Genomic DNA, 18250 nt, shown 5'->3' on the forward strand with positions numbered 1-18250 from the left:
CATAATTTGGGGGCCAGAAACAAATATGAGGTAATCACTGAAAATGTCAAGATTTAATAATAATCTAGTTTTATACTTGGGGGAAAGGAAGAAGAGATGCCTTAATATATTTCAACCCTGTTTTCTATAGGACATATTTGGTAAAATTATGTATGATCTGAGTTCATTTTTTAGAAGTTCATTGAAATGTTGAATGGTAAACCATTGGAAAAACACACACCCTCCCTCCCCCAAATATGGGGAAAATGTGATTTCATTTTCAATTGCCTTACTTTCTTGCCTCAACAAAATACAAAATAGTATTTTAAATTTATATTACTAATTTAAATAAAAAAGCTCCTGTAAAATGGTTTTTACTTTGGACACTAATCAAGTTTTCATAAAGAAACATAGTTATTTTTTATCATAATGTGATTATTCCTTGGTGTGTCATAACTAAAGCTAATTTTTATTTGGTAAACAATTCTTTTTACTGATAACTTAAGACTACTATAGGATATAGTTTACTCTATATAACAGAAGCATATTTGGAACATTTGCTCCACTCTATTCTATTCTCCAGAACAGTATGGCCATTCTAACAATACTGATTATTCCAATCCAAGAACATAGTATCTTTCCATCTGTTTGTGTCGTCTTCAGTTTCTTTCATCAGTGTCTTACTGTTTTCCAAGTACACGTCTTTTGCCTCCTTAGCTAGGTTTATTCCTAGGTATTTTACTTTTTTTGATAGGTTGCTTTGTAGGTATTTGATTCTTTTGATTAATTTTGTATCCTGCAACTTTACTGAATTCATTGATGAGCTCTAGTAGTTTCTGGTGGTGTCTTTAGGATTTTCTATGTATAGTATCATGTCACCTGCAAACAGTGACAGTTTCACTTCTTATTTTCCAATTTGGATTCCTTTTATTTCTTTTTCTTCTGTGATTGCTGTGGCTAGGACTTCCAAAACTATGTTGAATGAAAGTGGTGAGAGAGGGCATCCTTGTCTTGTTACTGATGTTAGAGGAAATGCCTTCAGCTTTTCACCACTGAGTATGATGTAGCTGTGGGTTTGTCATATATAGTCTTTGTTATGTTGAGGTATGTTTCCTCTATGCCCACTTTCCAGAGAATTTATATCATAAATGGATACGGAATTTTATCAAAAGCTTTTTCTGCATCTACTAAGATGATCATATGGTTTTTATTCTTCAGTTTGTTAATGTAGTGTATCACATTGATTTGTGGATATTGAAAAATCCTTGCATCCCTGGGATAAATCCCACTTGATTATGGTGTATGATCCTTTTAATATAGTGTTGGATCAGTTTGCTAGTATTTTGTTGAGGATTGAGGATTTTTGCATCTATGTTCATCGGTGATACTGGCCTATAATTTTCTTTTTTTGTAATATCTTTTTCTGAACTTTGGTATCAGGGTGATACCAGAATCAGAGGTGTTCCTTCCTCTGTAATTTTTTGGAATAGTTTCAGAAGGATAGGATTTAGGTAATTCTTGACACCTGTCAGAGACTAGGTCTTTAAATAACTTTATAATCATACATCCACTGAACTCTTTCAAATTTAAAATATTTTAATTCTTTTTTTGTAATTTTGTCTTATGAAATGGAAATAGATTAAACTGATTTATTACTATAATGCTATCTAGAAGTTCTTCAGTATTTTTCAGGTGTGTTCTGGGCCCTGGGACTTCTGCAGGCACACACTGCCTGCATTTCATTATAGTCTTACTACAGTATTTTGCACAACAGATATATATATATATACATATGCCCAGTACACATTAATAACTGCCCAGTATTTTAACATCTCTTTTAAAGCTAGGTATAGATAGCATAGTCCTGTCTTTTCACTCTTGTCTCCTAAAGGTGCCAATATAAAAACTGGATAGACAAATACTAAAAGGGGAGGTCTGGGCAGGAAAAATAAAACTAAGTATTTTTAGACTTGCAAATTAATTCAGAAAACAATTTAGTACTATTTATTTTAGAAGAAAAATCTCAAGTAGAAAAATAATAACGTAAGTCTGATAAAAGAGGATATAATATAGCTAAAGTAAGACTGTCATTAATTTTTTCTGACTGAAGAAAATTAAAAACAAACTTCCATATTTACTAAGGAAAATATGGCAAATTAACTTTGAATCCAGGAACTGAAAGAGGAAGGATGAAGTATAACAGATGTTGGTTGGGTTTTAGTACTTTCATTCCGTTCTGCATTTTCTGAGAAAGCAAATTTGAATCATGCTGGCTATTCCCACTCTGTTCTAGCTGGTTCTTCTCTTTTCTTCATATTATTTCCTTTCATCTCCTTGCTTCTTCTTCCCTTGACCTCTCTCTTCCTTACCCAAGCCACCTCTTTTCCCAGGGTTCAGGCTGGGTCTCTCATATTAGTCTTACATAGTTTCCAGGTCTCTGAAGCTGTTCTTCCATTAAAAGACAGTACTGTTACTCATTTAAAACAGGCATAAAACTCATGAAAACATCATCTTTTTTTCGATAGCAAGAAATACAGTTTCTAAAGAGAGAATTTCTTTATCTGATATAAAACTTCTTAAGAGTTAAGAGATGGAGCCAGCAGAATGAGTACTTAGCTTCTAGTGCCAAATTTACTCAAAAATTTTGTGTTCTAAATAGTCTAGACCAGTGCTGTCTAATAGACTTATAATTGAGAGTCACATGTGTAATTTTAATTTTTAGTAGCCATTTAAAAAAAAGGTTAAATTATTTTTAGGTGTATATTTAACCCAATATATCCCAAACACTAGTACCAATATGTAATTATATACAAAATACTAGTGAGACACCCCATATTCTTTTTTTACACACATTTATTTCAATGCTCTGTTTCTTAACTCATGTCATTGTTCTTTCCTACCAAGTGTGAAAAATTCCAAAATATCCTGTGATTGTAAAATCAGTACATCTAATATCAAACTTACCATCTCACCCGCCTCAGTGAAGCAGCTTGCCGTGACCTCCCTGACTCAGACCATGATCTCCTTTTCATTATCCTGGTTTCAAATCCTGAGTCAGCTTTAACATCTCCTTCTCCTTTACCAAAGTATTGCATCAAATTACATGATTTGTTCCTTTATAATTTCTCTTGTTTAATTCTCAGTGAAATAAACCTAATTCAGGTCCTAATTAGGCAGAATTATTTGTATTTCATATATTTGACAGCCTCCTCTTGGGATGCAGTGCCTTGGTTTTTCCTCACTCTGTTCAACAACTACTGAGTGCTTACTATACGCCAGGCACAGTTTACACGCCAGGAATCCCACTCTGGTGGAACTACATTCTAACAGGGAAGAGAATCAGTATAATGCCATGGGGGTAACATGTTTTGAAGAAACACTAAGTAGAATAAGGAGAGAGAGTGACAGAGGTGCTATTTTGGAGAAAGTAATCAAAGAAGATCTTTTTGAAGAGTTAAAATTTGAGCAGAGAATTGAACAAAGTAAAGGAACAAGCCATGCAGATCTGGAGAAAGTGGATTCCATGTGGAGGGACTGGAAGAGGCAGAGGCCCTGAGATGAATTAAACGTGGTGTGGGTGGTCCAGAAACTCCAAGCAGTCCATTATGACAGTAAAAAAAAGGAAGGGAGAGAGTGGCAGGAGATGACACTGACCATGCAGCCCGGGGCCACAGTAAGAGTGTGGATTGTGTTCTCAAGGCGATGGGAAGTTACGGGGAATTTGAAGCAGAAGGGTAACATGACCCCACTTAATATTTTGAGAGTATCTCTCTGGCTGGTTGGAAAATAATCTGTAGGTGGGCAAGAGGAGAAGTAGGGAGACTGAAGGTTCCAGGGGCGGTGCAGAAGAGAACTACAAATGGCTTAGACTAGGGTGGCAGTGCATTTGAGAGTATCTCTCTGGCTGGTTGGAAAATAATCTGTAGGTGGGCAAGAGGAGAAGTAGGGAGACTGAAGGTTCCAGGGGCGGTGCAGAAGAGAACTACAAATGGCTTAGACTAGGGTGGCAGTGCAGGAAGTGGTGAGAGATGGGCAGATCCTGGGTGGACTTGGAAGGCAGAGCAGCAGATATAAACAGCTAAATGGACTTGTGGCCTCTAAGTTCAAAATGGAGACTCAGACGTAAAGCACAAAATTCCACAGCTCTGAATGTCTGAATGATCTGTGTGTCTCTCAGATTTCTCAGTCCACTGATCTGAATGAGGACACTGGAATATGAAGTCATACTGGACCCCAAATAAATCTGTCTTGAAAAAGGTGAACTGAAGAAACACATGATGGCAGTTTAGGATCACAAACAGAAATATGATCACAGAGGAATCTACATAATCACTTTTCTTTAGACAGAGTTGAAGAGTAAGAACGTAGTTCTTTTGCCTTAAATGAATTCAAAAATACACACCAATTAGCCCAGGAAGCATAATTATTAGTTTTGGACTAAAGTGTAATCATTGGATAGCAAAAAAGAACACAATGAAATATTAAAAGAAAACTAAAAGATACAAAATTAGACTCTGATTGGAGCAAACAATAAAAATAGTAGCGTTTTGGAAATTTTCATAAAGTAAAAAGCATCTTCAGTAAAAAGCATTAAAGAAAACGTGAATTTCTTATGCTTCTCTACACCCACTTTCTCATACGTAAGCCATGAAGGTTAGTTTATATCAAATTTAACTCTCAAAGAGTTTAAATTCATGCAAAAGACAAATAATTTTATTTCTTCTTTGCTCTAAGTCGGATGAAATATGTGTAAGCTAAGGCACAAAAACAGACTCGTGTTCATTTTACTCAGAAATAGTTAAAACATGTTAAAAAGCAGGTCCTCTGATACCTTTCACAACACATGCTTCTCCCTAAGCCTTGGCTGTTCCAATTCTATTCTCCACTCTTACCCTCTTAATGTCACAAAGCCCAAGCCAGGTCTGTTTTCCCTAAGTGCGTGCGGAGGGTGCCGGCAGTGCTGGGTGAGTGGAGTGAACGGGCTGTAGGGGGCGGGGCCGGGGGCGGAGGGTCTGGGGAGCAGAGCTGAGCAGGCGTCAGAGCACACACTCTAGGAAACTCTGAAAGAGTCAAGAGAACAAGATCCAAAGGGCCAAAAAGGGGCTTCTGGCCAAAACAAAGTTCCCCTAGAAAGATTGCAAGAATGTTTGTCATCGCATGTCTACAAAGAGTGAAACTTCCAACATGATGCCCACTCACTGTAATGTGTTTCTGTTCAGTTTGTTTTCTTAACTTTCTTCAGGTACAAACCATCCAGGCGTGCAGCCGCTATCTGCCAGCTTGTCTACGGTAACGTGTATGCCCTACACATTCTAAAAGTGGGGAGATAGGAAGATACTGAAATTTTGGAAATGGACTGAAGCAGCACAGAACAGTTTTACCTTTGGAGGCTATTAATTCTTGGTTATCTTGATATTTATGGTTAATCTGCTTTGAAAACTGACTCTTTCTAAAGCTGGCAAAAATTGGAGCCACATGTAATAAATTATTTTAAAATACTAGAACTAAAACAAGATGCAAAGCATTATGTCCTCTCAGGCATGAATAATGTAGACCAGACATCCCCCCAAAAAAGGAAAGAAAAGAATGCCAGAATATCAGAGAAGTATGAATGAAATCTGACAATTTAACAGAAGAGAGAATAAATGAATAACGAAAAAAATAATTTGATAGAAAACAGGTGAGGGAGGTGGTGGGCCCTCTTTACAGTGCCAAGTCCGGTTAGAAAATGTCTATGTCAATACTTTCCGACTGAAAAACAAGGAAGATTTTTAAGGATGTGTTCCAGTTTTATCATACAATTGAACTAATTAAATCTTCCTAAGTACAGAAAGAACATCACAGAGGGGTAGTACCACTTACCCAGGAAAATCTGTCCTTCTAGTTCTCCAGGTAGGAATGTAAAATAAGTACACAGGAGGTAGCTAACAAGCAATGCTAACATGGTGACCAACTATAATGAGAGCTGTTTTCCTGTTTTTATCTGAGTCTCAAGGGTTTCAAATTTATTCACAAAAGCTTATAAATATTCATGTATGTATACCCCCTTTTCAGGGTAACATTGTAAGTTATCACGAAATACTACACACAAATTGGCAGACCCCAAGTACTCTTGAAAGACAGTGCACGTATGTACCTATGTAATAAATAATCTTACAAAAAGCCTATCCTGTTTATTTTGAAATTCATCATGATCACAAATGGAAAGATAATAGTGGATTTCTGGCACTAAATTACTGAGCTGCTTCTTATCCAAGTTCTGCACTTGCTTATCTACTGGTGACTCATGCAGTCAGTCCCATTTAATTACTGGCTTTGCAGGAGAATGTTAAGAATTCACAAATTTAGAAGTTGTGTAAATGAGTGAAAATGTGCAAAGTCTTTTAATTATAGTTATAAATGCTCTGGAAATAAAGTGAGCCTGACATAAGAAGATAGATTTAGAAATACTACCACCTTTCATTTATGTCATTCTGAAGCAAAACAGGGAGCATCCTGTTGGTGAGAAAGCAGTAAACTGCTCATTTCTGGTAAGTGGTTTTGGGAAATCAGGGTAACATGTAATAAATTTTACCTTCCATTGCCCAAATGGTATCTAATGGCTTGGAAAAAGATGTTATACTTTCAAAAAATAAAACTCTTCCATTAAAAATCTTTAATGTGCTCAGTTCAAGTTATTAAACCAAAAAAACTGTAAGTGCTTCTCAGTATTTAGGACCACAGATGTAACCTCATTAGTGAGCACAGTTTCATGTGTTTAAGAATATGTCATCTTGATTTTATACATTTAAAAAATTTTAAGTTTGCCCTACGAAAAATGACAAAATACAGTGAATTAACACACAATGTTATTTCTATTTCTTTGGCTAGGGAACCTTCATAATCTACAGGCTATTAATTACCTGGTTTAAGAGATCTTCTACTTTCTTCTGCCATGAATCCCTGGCTGCATTTTTCTCTCGCTCTTTTAACTGCAAAAGTTGAGACATTGCTGACTTTTTATCCTCTTCATGTTGAAGCCTTAACTCTTCACGAAGTTTAGAACACTCTTGTCTGAAATAAAACAAATGCATTTAATTTGTAAAGAGAATTATTCCTCTCATAATGGTAGTATAGTTGTTCACAGGTTTTCCAAGCGTTTAATTAATCCTCAAAAGCCAACTCAGAATAAGAGGTGACTATTTTATAGTTAAGAACCATAAGGTAAATTGGTAACTTACCCAAGATCACTGAGTTACCAAATGATCAATAGCAGACTAGATACTAAAACAATAAGTCTTCTGACCTCAGGTCAGTAATCTGCCTATGTTATAGTCAAGGAAATGAAATCAAAAGTCATCTGCATTTAAGCAGAAAAAAAAATTCCAATTTCTCTGCATTTCATCATGGGAAAAATTAATTAAAAATGCTGCTAGTATGTCTTCAACAATAAGACAATATAAGCCACATAATAGAGAAACATTTTTTGCATGTCTTTGTAGATAAGATTCCATGACAGAGTGAAGAATGTACCTAAGGTTTTCAGTCCATTTTATCTCTAGGTCGTGGGCCATTCTGTCCACTCTGAGCTTTTCTTCCTCCTTCATGGCAGCAAGCGTCTCTTCATGCTGCTGCCTTTCTTGTTCTAGCTCACCCTGCAGAATAAAAACTTTTCAATGATGATTAGTCTTCAAAAGCAAAGTCACTGCTGCTTATTTCAAATAAGCAGAGTGCTTGCATTAGAACTTAAATTCTTACAGCACAATAACTGATAGTGCTATCTATGACAATTATTCGAGATTTTCTGACAATAAAATTATGGTACCCATTTTATATTTTAAATGTCCCTGAGCAAACTATATTTTATTAAGGTTTGTAAGTTTACAAGTTATTCTACATGGTTTAAAGTCAGTGTTAAATTAATAATCTTAACTAAACTTTCCATATCACGGTATCTAACAATTCAATTATCTTTAAGGGTACACACATTACATAGGAAGATACATTACTTAAATTCATTCACATTCATATCAAAAGTATACTATCTGCTCAAAGCTTAAGCATTACAGTCATACTTCACTGACATGACTGAAGTAACTGTGAGAAATTTAGGCTTCTGACTACTTTTATTATGTAACTTGAAACCAGTGGTCCATGGGGTTAGTGTTATAGTAATACAATATGATATATATGAAATCTCTGTAGAGTAGCATAAATCAAGTGGTTTTCTGGAGCTTAGGCTGGACATGAAATGTTTGGACAACACTGGCAACCATCGATCCTTGCCAGCAGTGTAGGTGCTCTTAGGGGACAAGAGAAAAGAGACAGATGATGGTCCATCCTGTCACCCACTTGCTAATAACACGTGTTGTAGCATTGTTGAGGGGCATATCCAGATTAACAAGAAAGCAGCAAGTCAATGCTGCAACTGCCACTCTACACAGTTGATCTGGCTATTAAACAGTCAGTACTGAAACCTGAATTCAGCCACCTTAGCCAACTGTCATTTTCACTAAGTACTTGGCCTCTAGGAATTATTTTTTTTCCACCAAAGACAGTGATGAATGGAGAACTACTTAAAAAGTATTTCTTTTACTGAATGCAAAGCACTTGATTAAACATTATTGTGGGAGGGGAAAGAGGTAAAGAAAATACTTGCTTTTAAGGAGCTTACCCAAAGTTATGGTAAGCCGTGACACAGCACCTGCATTTTCTTGATTGCATTTGTCCAGCAGGACAGAAAATGAACAGTTGATAAGACTTTGCTTAAAATTTTTATTATGTTCTACTATTTGATGGAAGGACAATGTAAACATAGGCAAAGACCTTAAAGAAATGAAACTGAATCCAATTCTAAGCAAAAAAAAACTGAACATTAATAAAAGGCAACACGTAATAGAAGCCTTACTATTTTGCTAAGCACTGTGCTGTAATGGTTTACCTCATTCAGTTATGACAGTAGCAGTGTAAGTGTATCATTATCCCCAGTCCCTCCTGCATTGTGTGGATGAGGAAATTAAGGCTTAGAATAAGTAACGTGCCCAAAGTTACACACTAAGTGGTAGGTCCAGAATTCACATGCAACCAATCTGACAGCAGAGCCCATGCTTTAAATCATCTCTCTGAAGGAGAAAATCAGAAATCTCTGGCTCCTACCCTCCTAGTTGTACGCATTCACTTCTCTACCTTTTAAGGCAGCCTAAATATTTGGTCCGCTTCATGGGATGGAAGGGGAAACACAGATCCTTTCTGAAATCTGTATGTCTCAGAGAATCATTCAGTTGCTATACATGAGAGGTCAAACTCTTACCAGTAAAAGAATTGTGCATACTAAACGTTAAGAGTTGAACTGTGTATTCAAAAAGACACGTAGAAGTCCAAACCCCAGCACCTATGACTGTGATCTTATTTGGAGATAGTTGAAGTCACATTGGAGCAGGGTGAGCCCTTAATTCAGTATGACAGGTATCCTTATAAGCAGCTGTGAGGACACAGGAAGAATGCTGTAGGGAAGACAAGAGAAGTTGTGCTGCCACAAGCCAAGGAATGCCTGGGGCTCCTGGGAGCCAGGGAAGGCAAGGAAGGATCCTCTCAAGAGGTCTTTAGAAGGAAGAATGGCCCCGGTAACACCTTGACTTTGAGCTTTCACTCTTCAGAACTGCGAGAGAAGAAATCTCTGTTGTTTTAAGCCACCTGGTTTGACGTACTTTGTTCTGGCAGCCCTAGGAAACTAAAGCACTATTAAAGGCGACATTTACAGCAAACCTTAAGCAAAGCAAATAAATTATATTTTTACCTTGCTGATGTTTAGATTACAGCGGAATAATGACATTACCTCAACATTTAACAGAGCATCCTTGGTCTCCTTCAGCCTGTTTTTAGTCAAGTCAAGCTCATTCTGAAGTCTTTCCTGGGAGTCCTGAAGACTTGCAATGAGTCCTTCCGCAGAGCCAAGACCTTGCTCACTTTTGCTTACCAGATCTCGGAGGCGGCCAATCTGCAAGTAAGTACAGGGCTTTGAACATGCCTCAGTATAATTAACTAGCAAAACAGTGATGTTTGTTTTCTTAAAGTCTTTTTTTTTATTGTAATTTTACTAAATAGATCTTTCTTGATGATTCTGGAAGAAGCATTCAACATGACAGCCTTCATCTATTGTTGTTTTTTATTTTAAAGACTCCTGTATTTATGATTTCCCTTTGTCAAGACAACCATGTAAATAAATGGATACCTCAAGCTCCTGAGAATTCCTGGTTCTAGCATATAATCAAATACTTATAAAAAGGAACTGAAGCAAGATAGATTACACCCAAGATTGAGGAAAAAAGTACTTTTTAGATAAAAAGATTTAAAAGCCTGCTCTTTAAAACTGAATCACTTGTATTTCATACGAGCCCCTGTTCTATCTATTTATAAAAGTGACAGATATAGGTCAATATTTATATGCTGGTAAATGCATCTTAAATTAAGATAACTTGTGATTTCTGTGTTTCCACAAAAATCTGTATCATGAAATTGTTGAGTTGAATTTATATATTCTTGAAATTAGGAGCAAATATACAATTTGCTGATTAAGCAGATTCATACACTCACAGCAATGACAACTAAGATTAATAAATGAAATACTTTATCTAGGAAAATGCTATGATGTAAAAATCTCATTTTTATAGAACAGTTAAGCTTATCCAAACTCTACAGAAGTGACAATTGGTAATTTAAAACTAATGCCTGAATACTTCTCACTGTAAGTACACATCACAAAGAAAACTATGAAAATCCTTTTTTAACCCCTTCTCTGACCTGCACCCCCACCCCCAACTTCCTGTCTCCTTTCCATGCAGATATACATACATGCTGAACAATTCTGGTGATGGTAGCATTTTATCTTGTTAGCATCTTTAAAAGGATGCCAACCTCATAAAATGAGCTAAGATCTTCCATTTTTTCTGGACTCTGAAATATTTTCAGAGCTAAGATTTACTTACTTTTTGAAAATTTAGTAAAATTCATCCATTAAAATCCTCTAGACCTAGTAGTGCATCTCTAGATACATGATGGACTATTATTTAGTTTCTTTTATGGTTATAATTGGTTTGGTCAGGCTGTTCAGCCACTTTAAGTCATTTTAAAATTATAAACTGTCATACAATATTAGTTTTTCCTAATTTTTAAAATTTACTAGCATATTTGTATATAATATTCATTTACAATGTTTTAAAATTTTCTGTCACTCTATTTATGTCCCAGTTCCCTAGTCTATATAGCTTTCTTGTATCTTATCCACTTTTTGTGTTGATTTGGCTTGCTGTGAATGTGTTTTATAGCGAATGAATGAATTTCAGAAAAGACTGTAACAGAGTTAAAGAGTACTGAACTTAGCACAAAATCTAGTTTAAAGTTCTGTGTCTGCCACTATAAAATAGCAGTAAAAATACCTACCTCACAGATTTATTATAATAATTAAATTCAAGGATATATGGGAAAAGATTTTTTATCTAGAAAGTAACATAGAAATATTAGGTACCAATCAATAAGGGAAGGACAATCAAATTCACCTACATGGAGAATTTTCCACCACAATCCAGAAAATTTTCAGATAAATATGCATTACACATACAAATGCAATGTATAAAAATACCTGTAAAGAACAGTATTCTAGTAATTACATAAAGGATTAAAAGAGAGTGTTTAAGAAACTAAGAATCTAATTAGAGACAATATGTTTAAATAGGCAAAAACTGTAAAATTCTGCACAATTAAATATAATAAGCAAATTGTGATAAACATAACTGATTAAATTTTGTTTTCTAAAATATAATAAAAATATATACATGCAGAACACATTGGTTGTCTCCCAATATCAGAGTCTCCTTTGTCATTTGGGGAATCGACCTTCTTCCCTATCGGCCCATGAGGTCTCAGGAGGGCTTCAACCGGAACTCCAGGACTGAAGCACTTCATTAACACAGACCAGTAAGTTCATCTCACTGTTGACCATGGGGACTGATTCAGTGGCAGGCACACAGTTTAAAGCTCATCTACTCACAGTGATCTCAGGACTTTCAACAGAATTCTTAGAAAAGGTCTTTTCCAGCTGCACATACACCTAAGGGAATGTATGACTTAAGGCATTACCACACAGGGAGCAAATCCGACTCAACCGAAAAAGAGAAACTGAGTTCCACTATCAACAATTTCAGTTCTGAATCTGGTCATGCCTGATGCTAGCATTCCCCTGCGGCTTTCCAGCTGCATGACTTCATAAATTTCCTGAGGCCAGTTTGAGCTGGGATTTCTGTCACGTGCAAGAGAGATCAATACTCAGATTCTTCTTGATAACGTGCATATGAGGGAATTACAGTAAGTAGAAACCTCCTCTCTGAAATATCTATCCATACTTGCTCCTCTCTAATCCATTCTCCTTGAAACACCAGAGTTATTTTATAAATTACAAATATGAACATAAGTGTAAGCACTACCCCCTATGCAAGCATCTTCCAAAATGCTTTCCTTTTCCTTTAGAATAATATCTAAAATTTTCCAAAAGGCTTATAAGGCCCCCCTGGCATAGCTTCTGTGCAACTCTCCAGCGTTGGCTTGGCAACACTCCTCCTTGGTCTTTACACTCATTAGGAAGAAGAGGGGTACTGGGGTTAAGAACTGAGTTCTGAGATCACACCGCCAGGACTGGAATTCTGGCTTTACGCAATTACTATGTGACTTGGGCAGGTTACAAAACTTTTTGTGATTTAGTAACTAGTATTTACTGCATAGCGTTATTGTGAGAATTAAAGAAACAAACAACATAAAGGGGAGACTATATAAAATAATGCCTGGGACATAGTAGGAACTAAATATTAATTATAATTACAGCTGCTATTGCACTCCATCTACACTGGCATCCTTCCAATTCCTAGAAACTTCTCATGCCTCAGGGCCTGTACATAAGCTTTCTTCAGTTTATTCTTGTGGCAAACCTCTGTTAATAACTTATCACCATTTTGCAATTTTCACTAAATTTCTTCTACTATAAACAGTGCCGAAATTTTGTCAATAATCTTTAATTATTTGCTTAAGTTAAATACATTGAAATGTATAAGCCAAAGGATATTCCCATCTTTAAGGCTTTTATATGCGCTACTAAATTCCTTTCCAGGAAAATTATGATTTCACATTCACAGCAGCTTTTGAGTGCATATTTCTTTACCCTTATCAACACTGCATGGTCTCACTTAATTTTTTTTTTATCATTGTTAATTTTACGGTAATGAAATGGCATCTCATTAATTTCACTTCCAGTTTTTAAATTACAGTGATATTAAAACTGTCTTTCCACGTTTTTTCTTTAGCCCATTAAAAAATTAGGGTGTCCGTAAATTTCTTACTGTTTGTAAACACTCTTATGGTGTTAGAAACATAAATTCTGTTACTCATATAATTTGCCAATCACTTAGTCCACCTCTCCCAGTTTTTCCTCACTCATAATTTTGCTCATGGTGTTTTGATGTACAGAAGTTTTCCCTTTAACTGTACAAATATTCTGTTTTTAATTCACGCTACTGCCATCATATTTCAAAAGGCCTTCTTTGTCCTTGTTCTCACTTGTATTTGCATATTTCATTTATATTTATATTCATGATTTGATATTACATTTCAATGCTTAGCCCATTTGGAACTTTTTTGGTGTAAGGTTGAAAAAGGAATTTAACTTCATTGTCCTCTTCTCTTCCATTTACATATAGTCTTAAAAAAGCAGTGTATCACTATGATTCATATTAAACCTATTAACTCTAGTTTCCATACAACTTTCGTACTGAAATTATAGAAAAGTCATCCAAGAACTCTTGATTGCATAACTTTTTCAGGCCTCATACTCTGACCCTAATCATTGTGTGACGCTGTGAGGCACTTCTACCTGCTTATAAGTATCTGTTTTCATGGTTTTCTGATATCCATTCATCCTTTTTCTCCTGCTTCTGATTTCTCCTTCGCAATGAATGAGCTCTTCTACTTAAATGGCTTCAAGAACTGCCTGATCTTTAGCTCCAAGCCTGCGCACTCTACCTCGTCTTACAATCACCTCAATGTCAGCATGTCCAAACAACTCAATGTTGCGATTCTAATGTATCTTTACTCCTGTAATTCCTATCTTCCAATAATGGCATCATTATCTGTCTAAATACCTGAGCGAGATACATGAGTCACTTTCTACCACTCATCATATCAAGTGCTATAAATTTTATTTAAAATTTTTATTTTTATATTTCTATTGAAATATAGTTGATTTACAATATTATATTAGTTTTAGGTGTACAATATAGTGATCCAATATTTTTCTAGATTGTACTCCATTTTAAACTTATTACAAAATAAATGCTGTAATTCTCCATGCTGTACAATATATCCTTGTAGCTTACTTATTTTATATATATTAGTTTGTACCTCTTAATCCCATATGCCTATCTTGCCCCTTCTCCCTTCCCTCTCCCTCTGGTGACCACTAGTTTGTTTTCTATATCTGTGAGTCTGCTTCTTTCTTGTTATATTCACTAGTTTGTTTTATTTTTTAGATTCCACACGTAAGTGGTATCATACAGTATTTGTCTTTCTCTGTCTGACTTATTTCACTTAGCATAATACTCTCTAGGTCTATCACATTGTTGCAAATGGCAGAATTTCGTTCCTTTTTATGGCTGAGTAATATTCCATTATATACATATAATGACATCTTCTTTATCTATTCATCTGTTGATGGATACTTAGGTTGTTTCCATGTCTTGGCTATTGTAAATAATATTGCTATGAACATTGAGATGGATGTATCTTTTTGAATTAGTATTTTCATTTTCTTTGGATATTTACCCAGGAGTGGAATTGCTGGATCATATGGTTGTTTCATTCTATTTTTAGTTTTTTTGATGAAACTCCATACTGTTTTACATAGTGGCTGCACCAATTTACATTCCTACCAACAGTGTACAAGTGTTTTCTCCACATCCTGGCCAACATTTGTTATTTATAGACTATTTGATGATAGTCATTGTGACAAATGAGAGGTAATATCTCATTGTTGTTTTTGATTTGCATTTAATGATTAGCAATGCTGAGCATCTTTTCATGTGCCTGTTAGCCACGTGTTATTCTTCTTTGAAAAACTATTCAAGTCTTCTGCTCATTTTTTGATGGGGTTGTTTGTTTTTTTGATATCGAGCTGTATGAGCTATTCATACATTTTGGATATTAATCCTAACTTATCAGTCATATCATTTGCAAACACTTTCTCCCTTTCAGTAGTTGTCTTTTCTTCTAGTCTATGGTTTCCTTTCTTGTGCAAAAGCTTTTAAGTTTAATTAGGTCCCATTTGTTTATTTTTGCTTTTATTTCTTTTGCCTTAGGATACAGACCCAAAAAACACTGCTACGATTTATGTCAAGTATTTTACTGATCTCCTACCATGTGTGGGGTCCCATATCAACTGTGATATAACATTTTATAATACACAAATCCAAATGACTTTCACTTTAACGAAACATTGAAAAAAAATTTATACACACACTTAAAAAGCTTATTTCCAGAAGAAAATCCACAACTTAAATATTATAGGCACATTTTAGAAGACCATAATAGTCAGTTTTATTGATGATTTAAGCCTAGTATTGTGTCTTCAAAGGTGAACCCAAATAATATTTCATATAACAGGGTTATGCTCTACCTGAGATTTTACATTCACTAGCTTCCCTTAATATCCTATTATGATTCTGACATTCATAAATTTATCTATTTAAATCCATAGTTGACCTATTTATATTTTTAGGCTATTTCACTTGTAAAGGTATCAAGATCTATCAACTTATGAAGATAGTGCATTTCTTTAATTTTCTCTAAAACAATCACTTTCAGTCTTTATGAACTACTCCCTCTTTCTGCCTGTCCTTCCACAGATGTATCTACTTGCCATCCAATAAATAAATGTAAGTGGAATAAAGTCTTTATTTAAAAGGCAAAGTTTCTGACTAGATATTTTTTTAAATGCAGCTATACGTGGTTGGCAAGTGGCACATGTAAACATAAAGATGAGGAAAAATGGATAATCAGTGGATGAAAAAAGATAAGCCAGTCATATGAAAATAAAAGAAAGCTGCTTATACAATATCAAATAACACAGACTAAGCCAAAAAGTATGATTCATTAAGTAGCTAAAACAATTTTATATTTGTGTGTATATAACAAAGCTTCCAAATATACAAAGCAAAAATTGACAGAATGTAAGAAATACGCAAATCCACTATCATAGTATCAATTTTTAGATAAATCAAGAAGATAGAAATTGAAAAGAATACAGAATATTTGAAGAAGACAGCTTAAAATCTTGATTTAATGGACCAGAATACAGACTACATGGCATTAAATAAGTGGATGTACCCAGAACATTAAACTTCTTTCATGTGCAAGGTCACAATGCTAGCTGGTCTTAACAAGTTTCAAAAATTGTTTTCATACAAACCACAGTGCAATTAAGGTTAAAAAAGCATTTTGATCTCACACAGTTCTTCCAGAGAATAGAAAAAGACATAAGTCCTACTTCATTTTATAACGCTAGTACAACCTTGATTCCAAAACCAGGAAAGGATGGTATAAAAAAGGAAAAGTACAGAGGAATCTTATTCAAACCTCAAATAGCCTAAAATTAATATTAGAAAACTGAATCTAGCACTATATTGAAAAGATATATATAATCTGTCATGACTAACTAGGACTTATTCTAGAAATCCAAAGTTGATTTAAAATTATAAAATTGATTAGTGTAAGGTACCACATTAACAAATTAAAGAAAAATATGATCTCAACAGATGCAGAAAAATAAACATTGATTTGTAATTTTTTTGAATTAGGAAACCAGAATTACAAGAGAATTTTCTAAACCTGATAAAGAGCTTTTATAAAATAAAACTAGCAGAGAAGCATCATAATTAGCTATGAAATGTTGACATCCTTCACTTTAAGAGCAGGAAACAAAACAAGAATGCTTATTATCTCTGGAGATCCTAACCAGCAAAGTAGGACAAGAAGGAAGTCCCAGGCTGAAGGAAAGGCAGGCGTATACGGAGGGAGGAGCCAGGTAGATTCTTGGGGAGCCATTCTAACATGGCACCAAAACGTTACCACAGTGCTAAAACATTAATGAGAATGTAACTAGAAGGAAAAATCAATTATATATTTAATCACAACTCTTCTCAGTGAGATTATGGTATGTAGGCTGAAGGAATTCCTAAACTACTCAGAATTGAGAGTAGAACTCCAGGGGACCCACATGAGACACACAGATGGTCACTAAACCCTTACCTTCTAATGAGAGTGGGACCCTGTAACTACAAGGATCACGCACTGCGAGAGAGGTATGCAGCGGATGATCTCGGACAATCGAAGAGAGACTGAGCTAGCAGCAATGACAATCTTAATTCTCCATTATATCCAAATGTGCTTGGTACCTTCTCTGGTAAATGTTTAAAGATAATTAAAGAATACTGAGTGCAAATCATTAGCCTGCCCGGGGGCACTCCTGTATTTTGGTGTGGTTTGTATAAACAGAAGCAGAGTGATGAGAAAGCAGGACTTAAAGACTGTTGGGAAAGATGGGGCTAGTGAGGGAGGAACAGCTGACAAGACAAGAAGTGTCAAGACCAGAACCTGTTTCAGGAAGATCAGTCTACAAGCCACATGAAGGATGAACTGGAATGGAAGGAAAAGAGACAGCAGTGGGGCACAGGTGTGTGAAGGGCAAAGGTGCACGAAGACGAAAGAGAGAAAGGGATGGAACAAACAATATTAGAGCCTTCCAATTGCCTTTACATTTATTTCATTCACAAATTTTTGATTCATAATACTTTTATTATATTCTATTCTTAGTCTTTTCTTTTCCAGGCTTAATGATACTATTTTTATATAGAATTTATATTATGTAAATTCTTTTATGTAGAATTTAAAAATTAGATGTCACTATCTAGAACTTATAAAGTCTCTTTTTTTAAATGAAGATTCAGTGTAGAGAATACAAAGTCAGTGTTTTGCAAAAGGGCAGAAAAACCTCCTTTCTTTTCTTTCCTATAAGGGGATGTTCTTCTTTGTTTTCCTTTTCCCCACAAAAGCACTTTGATCCAGTATTTTTTGTAGTAAATTTTTACCTGGTGAGATATAATCAATGTTCTATGACAAACCCAGCATTAATGAAAGTTTCTGGATTATTTTTACTCTAGGTATTTTACCTTCACTGAGGCTCACCTACATATACAAT

At 35.1% G+C, this 18250-nt stretch overlaps 1 protein-coding gene across 5 annotated transcripts in view; it reads right to left on the reverse strand.

Moving 5' to 3' along the window:
- Window positions 1-18250, reverse strand: part of FAM184A (family with sequence similarity 184 member A) — an 88764-nt gene that overhangs the window by 28720 nt on the left and 41794 nt on the right. For all 5 annotated transcript variants that reach the window (XR_004321933.1, XM_032484785.1, XM_032484787.1 and 2 more), the window contains exons 7-9: window positions 9794-9955; window positions 7492-7613; window positions 6882-7032 (exon numbers count right to left, since the gene is read on the reverse strand). Coding sequence is in view for 4 of the 5 variants with exons in the window: in XM_032484785.1 (XP_032340676.1) it covers window positions 6882-7032; window positions 7492-7613; window positions 9794-9955 (435 nt within the window). In the remaining variant the exon portion in view is untranslated. The remainder of the gene's footprint in view (window positions 1-6881; window positions 7033-7491; window positions 7614-9793; window positions 9956-18250) is intronic.

Source organism: Camelus ferus, chromosome 8 (genome assembly GCF_009834535.1).
Source record: "Camelus ferus isolate YT-003-E chromosome 8, BCGSAC_Cfer_1.0, whole genome shotgun sequence".
Taxonomy (NCBI): Eukaryota; Metazoa; Chordata; class Mammalia; order Artiodactyla; family Camelidae; genus Camelus; species Camelus ferus.